The sequence below is a fragment of the Ptychodera flava genome, chromosome 10, assembly GCF_041260155.1.
Source record: "Ptychodera flava strain L36383 chromosome 10, AS_Pfla_20210202, whole genome shotgun sequence".
Lineage (NCBI taxonomy): Eukaryota > Metazoa > Hemichordata > Enteropneusta > Ptychoderidae > Ptychodera > Ptychodera flava.
In genome coordinates, this window is record NC_091937.1 from 39,974,447 (window position 1) to 39,983,372 (window position 8,926).

At 37.9% G+C, this 8,926-nt stretch overlaps 1 protein-coding gene across 1 annotated transcript; it reads right to left on the reverse strand.

Annotated features, from left to right (window-relative positions):
• Positions 1–1,547: 1,547 nt before the first annotated feature.
• LOC139142767 (lanC-like protein 3) lies at positions 1,548–8,484 on the reverse strand. Its single transcript, XM_070712882.1, has 5 exons — positions 7,962–8,484; positions 7,249–7,375; positions 6,106–6,229; positions 5,123–5,338; positions 1,548–3,695 (listed from the first exon to the last, which is right to left on the reverse strand). The coding sequence occupies exons 1-5, from the start codon at positions 8,363–8,365 to the stop codon at positions 3,331–3,333; spliced, it is 1,236 nt and encodes a 411-aa protein (XP_070568983.1). The 5' UTR covers positions 8,366–8,484; the 3' UTR covers positions 1,548–3,330.
• Between the last annotated feature and the right edge of the window lie 442 nt (positions 8,485–8,926).

Here is an 8,926-nt window from a genome sequence, read left to right on the forward strand (position 1 = left end):
GTGTGACGAACAAAGATGCCGACCATTCCGGAAGCATTTGCGTCACGCCCATCAAAAAAATAGCTACAAGGTATTAGTGCTGTCTGAAGGTACAACATCTGACGATCTGTATGGGAACGGTGACGCAACTAAAACCGTCTGTTAAAAGCCGGATGTCAATTTGCCTAAACACAACTATTCATAATATGTTGCCACAACCTAGTGACAAAACTGCAAGCTGGCGGGAATATTTTACGATTTATACCATGAAAGGGTACAATCATGTTATCAGTGAACTGGTGACGTATTCAATTCAAAATCGATCATAAGTCTGATGTCGCCGCCTACGACAACTATAAACCATGCGCACTATCTGGCTGTTAAATATGGATCTATTTATATCTCTGGCGCTATTTTTAGCCCATTTCATGTCTTTTTATCTCAAAATCGATGGTACGGTTGCACCTTGTATTTAAACTGCCAATGATGATGTGTGGTGCGCATATAATACTGAAATAACACATTTCATCGATAAAGATTGCCAATATCAAGGGTGACCTTGACCTGTTCTCGACTTCAAACATTATGAAAATTTATACAATAAAATGCAAGACATGTCCACATAGAATTTACACAATTTCGTAGATAAAATGTTTGGTAAAAGTTGTATAATTATTTATCAGTAACAGTAAAATAAGCTCCAAAGAGCAAAACGACATCTATTTGTGTATCAGGATGATATTACTGGTCATACAACTTGTGAATACACGAGGTGTGGAGGCATCATTTTCGATGGGTATTCATTAAACTGATATATCATTTCTTCTATGTGTTTTTTCACAGTCTGGGTCGTATACGAGAGACGATTTACTGGATAGACCAAAATGATTTATAAACACATGAGGGCGCTATAGGAAAAGTATCACGAGCTCACCTTTGAAGCTTCACTCAGAATATGGCTCCTAACATTTTCCGCTATTCTTGTCTATCAAATCATCAATGAACGTTAAAAGTCACAGCACTACTACTCTATATACTGCTTGGAAGATTTTTTTTGTCAAAAAGGATTGCTGTATTCACTTGATAGCCTCCTGATTAAAATTTAAATTTAAAGAAATGCTTGGTAGTTACTTTTATCTTTTTCTGCAACAGAAAAAGAATGTCTATCTGATTTTAATCAGGTTGGCTAGACTCCCCTCCCCATGCATTTTTTTATCTGTAACCGTGGCAACTCTCTGTATAGCTTTAGGAACATAAGACTTTTGACACAAGACATAAAAGACTGTTGAAGTAATGTCACTTCCTTTCTGTGTACACTTGTTTCTGTGTACATTTTTTTAACTTTCCTCCAATAAAGGCACAACACAAAGAGACACACCCCCCCCCCCAAAAAAAAAAATCTTACAGACGAATCTAAGAAGTCCGCAGCTTTTCATCTATAACATTCAAATAAAGAAATTCTCCATCGGTACTTCTTGAAATAAAGCATTATCACTTTCATACACTTTCATACTGTTCTCAGCAGTCTTACACAATAGCGTTCAGAAAAACACAATCTTACAAAAGTATTATCAAGCAGTTTAGGATTTATTTAGAGCTTTCCACCTTTTGCAAAAAATAAAAAAACAGTTCAGATCAGGAGTCTATGTCGTCTTGCTGCAGATCTCCCAACCTTTGATGTGACAGAACTCTGATGTCTGAGGTGAATCGTAATACACAGCACTGTCAATCTGAAATCCTGTGAACGTATATTTAAGTAGACTGCACCTAAGACACAGTCTTTTGAACGCTCAATTTCTACAATGCTTTTCTGGTCTGCTACTTGTGTGGGATTCATTTTGATGTCTTTGAAAGTCTAAACCTATTTATCCTAAATGCCATAGACAAGCCAACAATCACCATTGCTAACAAACCATAACACTGAAGGGGTTTAAAAAAAATTTAAATTGTCATATCTTTCTGCAAATTAAAAATTTAATTTTACCGACAGAGTTAACTCTGGGTATGGTAGCCATTTTGAATTTAAAATATGGTTTAATTTTAGCTCATTTCTTTCTCCAACCCAAAATTTCGATACTTTGACCCAAGATGCTTTTTCTTTACTGTGAAATCAAGCATTGCTCAGTTTCCTTGGGAAAATTCGAGCAATAGTTTCAAATTTTCTATTTTGAGACACATATTAGTATTATTACCTTAATTGTAATGAAACCTTCCATACATTCTAACAAACACGTATAGCTGTGTTGGTTGACCCTGGAACAGATCATGCTGGTATCACAGGCAAAGATCATACATTCACATAGTGATCCCACGAAGGACACTGACCTGAAAGTTCAAACTCAAGTGTAGCATTGACAGTGCCACTAAATTATCTAAAATCAGTCAGTATCAAACAAAATAAATTTCAGTCAGTACATGGTTTGATTGTTGTGTTGATATAACTACAGTGTAACTAATCTGAATATTGTCACCTCAGATGATCTTCGTAACCTTAACTGACCTTTCACCTCAGACACTTCCCATATTGAACTGTCCTATTTATACGTTTGTGCTTTGCACAGCAGAATACATAAATAAAAAAGGTATGTGTTTTTATGAGAATTCATAGGCAAATAAAATCAACTATTCTGTGAATTTAATCTCTAAATCCAAAATCAAAATTTAAAGGCCCGATAGCTGTATCTTTTTCGCATTATTTTTGTGATTTTACTTCCAAACTAAAACAAGTTCATGGGAATGTACTCATTGAGGGGTGTTTATACAGGTAGAATAAACTGTCCACTGGGTCTACATGTGCAATTTTGAGCAAGATAAATAATAAATGTTTGCCCAAACATTAAATGGCACCCCCATGCAAATGAAGCAAAAACACAGAACGCAGTGCATATATGCATTGGAATCTTCACAAAAACAACAGAGTAGTCCAAAATATAATGCATAGTGCTGAATGTTTTCAATTGGGACACCATATGCTATGTTTTCTTTGTAATATTACCAATTTTTAAAAATGGCGGGAAATCAGAATAACGGTTAAAATTTAAATTTACTTGTCCAATGTTTCAGTGGTAAAAGACTATATCCTTTAAATCTGTAGAATTTTAAGAAAACCAGAGAAGGAAGAAAGCCTTTTTCAGGTCCACAGATTTCAGAAATTACAGCTACAGGGGCTTTAAGATGACAGTTTCAGGTCTTGATGATCATAAATTCTTGAATTAGCCAATATCTGCACATCCATGACTAGCTGGTAATTTCAAACAAACATTTGTCAGCTCACTGAAGTTTTCAATGTCATTACTTGCATGCTACCACCTACCAAATGTAATCAATGGACTAATCCACACAGAAAACGGGTTAAAACACTTCAAAGAAGGGAAAGGAAGCCTTTTCAGGTTGGAGAAGATCTCCAAGAAAGCAGAGTGTTCCTGCAAGTCCTTCATACAGACTGTACGGACAATCTGGTCTTCGAGAACTTTTCTGGAACTCTTCTGTATATATGAACTCTGCAAACTGAAGGGCACGGTGAAGGTGTTTAGGATCGCCAGTTAGTCGGTAAAGCAGCAGGAACACATAGCCACTGCCGGCAATACCATGACATATTCCGGGACCTTTCCTCAATAAACCTTTCTGCCATGTGAGTTGACCACATCGAAGACATGCTTGCAAATACTTCTCTTCTTTCCATGTGAGATAAGCTTTGGCCATCATGTATACAACACCTGGTGGTAAAAATAATACAGGTCAAAGGTCATTAAACTGCCTCAGTCAAAATACGTAGTGCCGTTTCAGAGACCCCTGCAAGACCTCCCATTCCTGTATTGCTGTTGGTATAAGTTAGGGACTTTGATTTTTGGCCACTGTAACTGTGGTGCATGTTAGCTGTTTAATTGTATTTGTATGTGTGTGTGTGAGAGAGAGAGAGAGATAGATAGACAGACAGACAGACAGCCAGACAGACAGATCTGCAGGAAAACATATTTTTCACTAAAATGTGTTTGTTGCAAAGATTCAGAGTCTCGTGTGGTTGTTCGACAGATCCTCTCATATTTTTTGGAATGATCATTTAAAAAACAGGTGCAGCCAACGGAGCTATTCATCGAAAAAGCTATACCAGGAGCAATTTTTGAGGGCAGGGGAAATTTCAATTTTGCTCGGGTAGCCGACATGTTTTTAAGTGGCAGGGGAGCAAATTTTAGTTTTGTATGTCGGGCAGGGCAGATATCGGTTGATTGTCCTGGGGACAGGACTTGCTGAAAAACGAGGAGAGGGAAAGTTAAGCTTACTTTTAAAACGGGGACAGGGGAAGTTGAGCCATGGTGTTTCCGGGCATCGGAACACAGGGCAAGTACTTATAACTTTCATGTCTGCAGGGAGAATGCAATGACAAAATTTTTAGGGGAATTTTTTCCAGGGCAGGGGAAATCAGCAAGTTTTTTTTCGCCACAGGGCAGGGGAGCTTCAGAAATTCACAATGGGGAGGGGAAACAGGCAAAAAATATGTGGGGAGTGAGTAAAAATGAAGTTTGAGTGTGAGGGTAGGTCTAAAAAATTTTAGTGGGAGGGCAAATTATGAACAGCCAATTAATTACCCTCTTGACTTAAAATTAGTCAGTTCACATTGCTTGTCATGCGCAATATATCTTATCATAGTTATGACCCCTTTAAAAGTGCATTGTTCGTTGGCTGCACCTGAAAAAATTGCTGAGGAGTTGATGATTTGCAGGAATCATATCACAGGAACAGTATATTTTAACCCTTTCACCCCCAGTTCCCTGTATACAGGTCCAACTTTACCATAGAAAACAATGGATTTGGGACAAACCATGGTGGTGAAGGGTTAAGGAACTGAGTTCTGACAGATGACATTAACAGCGCCCTCATTGTCAGTACTTGTTACAAATATCATCAATTCATTGTTTGCTGGGATGTCAAAGTTTTGATATGTGCCTATGCACAGAAATCAATGATAAGTCCCTTCATTTTCGTCTGTTTAGTCCCCATTGAAACATGGTACACTGATAGGGAACACTGGAAAGTTGCCTAATATGCTTGCAAATACCAGTTGCCTTTAACTTCTTTCACCAAAGGTTCTTGTTGAAACTGATTCAGCATAACCAATCAAATCAAGAGAAAGTTGACCTCTGACCTGGAGCACCATGACACCAATGTACAAGTTCATGTTCAGCTGGTCTTCTTGACTGAGTCTCATCCACAGCAGGTGCATAGTTACCCTCCGGGGTCTCAATGGACAGAAAATAATCTACAGAGTCTTTGATGTCTCTCTCGATGGTGGCATCTGATTTGAAAAACTCTGGAAATGACAGCAATATCTGCAGAATTGCTGACAAACCGTGCGCTGCACCTAAAGTATTGTAATGAATATTAGGATAAGAATTTCAATTTAGACACCTTCATATCATAGCACCAGAAAGGCAACTTCCCCTTAAAGTACAGATTTATCAAAGCCATTCCTCTATGCAAATGTTTTGCAAGACAAAGTTGAAAGTCAAGGCACATTTGACAGCTTATTTGTCAATTCCATTGATAATCTTTCAGATATCATGAACCCTTATCCTGCCAAGTTCATATGTCACCATCAAGTCAAGTTGGTTTAAACTAGAGAAGCATAACATGTTCCATATGTTGCATTCTAACAAAAAACATTTAAACATTTGAAGGCCCTTCAAAAACATAGATACCTGATTTTTACCCCAGGATTTTTACCGACTAAAGCTTCTATAATACACCAAGTCAAGTTGGTGAAATATATCGTGTTTTGGCTCAATACTGCTTTTTACTGACTTGGTAGATGGGGAAGAGATACTGTCTGGCAGGAGAAGGGTTAAAGTCTGAAATATTTATTTATGAGATTGAAATACAATATAACAAATTTGAGGAATTAATCATTGCGGAAAATGACAAAATCTAAGGGTGAAAAAAAGTTGTAATACAACAAAACTTCGAACCTGAATTACATGTGAATTTACAATACATATTATAAATCTGTGCATTATAATATAAAACAAATATAGTTTATTGGTTTTATAGCTATTTTTAATTATTATTATGATTATTATTTTACCATACTGTATCCACAGATGATAAGTTGAATAAAATTATTATTAATACCTAAATATTCTGTCTTGTAATATGCATACATTAATGGAGCTGGTGAACGATGGCGTCTTGAATATTCTCTTCCAGATGATACTATACTGTTACACAGTGAATGGATGGTCTCTTTACTCAGCACCTGTCATGAAGAAAAAAGTATTATACCCAACTTATTATGATTGGAGTTTGTGGTTCTAATTCATGCAAGACTCTGCTGTTACCATTCGACAAATGACTTTCATCACTGTAATAAATAGTGCTAAGTGACCAATAAGTGTTCTCTACAGCCTTGTAAAAGATGGGCAACCAACCAATCAATCTACATAACAATGTATAATTTGCAAATTTCCCACTGACATTTACTGTGGTAATAAACACGCTGGTGAACACAAGTGCACTGATACAACCTGAGACCTCCTCCTTGAAGAATTTGTGGAGGGGGCATTTGGTTCTGATTTTGAGAGAACCATGATAAATTGTGTAAATTATGCAAATTAAGGCTTATCAAGGTATTAACACATTAAGGTTAACTGTTGTGTCAAATATTAAATCAAAAACAGCCTGATTTTCTTGTTTGTGTGGGAAATGTTATACCATTATATGCCAATGCCACAAGCTTTAACTGATCATTCACATTTTATTCATAGAGTTCAGACACCGTTTTGTAATGTCGAGGCAAAGTCTGTGATGTTACTTGATGGGCACTAATCATGGTCTTGAATCTATATCAATACTCTCTGTATGTCACTATCTCAAGATCTCAATCTAGGGAACATTTGGCCAAATTTGTGATTATTTTAAGGAGGATTTAGATGGGGGGATTACACTATAAAAACACTGATTTCTTCATTCTTTGTACTATCTGTACACATTTCTTCTGCAGCAACCCAACAGCATATTAGTATGAGCTCAGTCTAACCTCTGACAAAGCAGTGTTTTTATCAAGGGCAGCACCAATGTATTTTACTGAGGTTCCTCATAGTTTATCAATGAAATCATATATGGGGAAATTAGAAATCATCCTTGGGTTAGAAAACCACGTACCTATATTCAAAACCCTTAGCAAAGGTAGTTGAAAAGTGTGAACTTTGACATTGAAAACTAGTGGAAGTTGGGTACTACCAAAGGTTGTGCTAATAGCTGTCGACAAACACTTACCTGAACACCAAGAGCTTTGTTGAGAGCAAGAACACCACAAAGGTAGCCTGCACGCCCTACAAACAACTCATCTGAACCACACTGCAGAAAATGAACTGGCTGACAAATACTTGCAGCATCACTGTACCTGTAACAAAGGCATACTTGTAGAAAGATTAAACTCCTACAATTAGGCCTACAATAATATTTTTGTGAAACTAATAATCTGGTGTATTAATTGAAGGACATGTAATCATGTAAACATTAAAATAGCACCCAAAACAGTAGAATTTTCTCATTGGATTTGTACCTGAGTAAATCATGATGATGAAAAGTACTGAACATTAAAGTTTTCAACGATTTTGGTAAATTACTTTTCACTTGTACCTTACACATCAGTTGAACGACCATCTGATGGAATTTGCAAAAACCATAGCACAACAGCATTGCCACAACAGCGTCCACAAAAGAAATAGCATGACCCCCCCCCCCCCCCCCCCCCAAAAGAAAATGACAATGTGCCACAAGGAAGAAAGGCCGAGCTACAGGTTTTCAAGCAAATAAAAACGCCAAAAAATATGTCAAATCACAATCTGGTGGGGGCGCTCTTCAAAGTGGGCATCCATATTTCGGCATGGCCGAGCTTCTGGAGTTTCTACATCAATCTGCGATTGAATTCGTTCATTAACGATTTTAAAGGTTGGAATAAGACTAAATGTGAAAGTTTCTCTTACGATTTCAAATACTCTGCCGTCTTCTTTTCGTCTCCAGTAATTTTGCTGATCAATGCTCCGGCAACGTTCACGCCGCCAATACCCAGCAGAAACCCTGGCTGGTCGGACTGACGCTGTCTGGTTTTCTTCAAATACGTGCTATGAGCTGCAAAATATTCTTGTGCACGAGCTAAGTATTCTTGATTCTCGCTGGGGAAATTGCCAGAATGCACAAGAAGATACAGAGCGTAGGCAACCCCAGCAGGGCCGACGTAGAGGCCGCCATCACAATTCGTGAAGTCTGCTGGAAGCTCTCGAATGATCTGCTGAGCTAGCGCTTTTGTCCGCTCAGCGATCGCCTCCTTTGGAACATGGACGGCCGATCCCGGCACGAAATCGGCCAACCTGTTGACGAAGTAACGCATTTCTCAGCAATGTAGAGTATAATGCATCCAGTCACTTCGAAAGCTTCGTGACAGAATGCCCATGCATGCCTTGCAGTTGGCTGCATGCACCTTTTGCAGGTCGTCAGTAAAATGGCGTTGGCAGGGGGTGCTACGCCTGTATTGTTTTCCAGGCAAGTTAAAATCAGTGTGTAGAGAGTAAAAAAAAAAACTGGTGTTTTGGCTTGTGGAGGGACCGTGGTTACGCTACGGACTAAAATGTCATCAAGAATACCAGAATATTTCACTTTGACTCATAAGTCTTTATGAAAATGTTTCTATTGACGAATAACGATGAAAACAACAGAATTCCATAAAATAAAATAAGCAGGCCGTAGACTAGACTGAGAGAACAGGCTTAACAGTGACACATCCATGATCACACAAGTACAACCGCAAATCTCCCTGAAGAACTTTAATAGGCCGTAAAGGTAAAAAGAATATTACTTCTATAAACATACTCAAACGAGACCGAGGTAACAAATGGAAAGTTGTTCAGAAGTTCAAAGTAAAGTATGACAGAACTACGCATAGTTTGCCTGT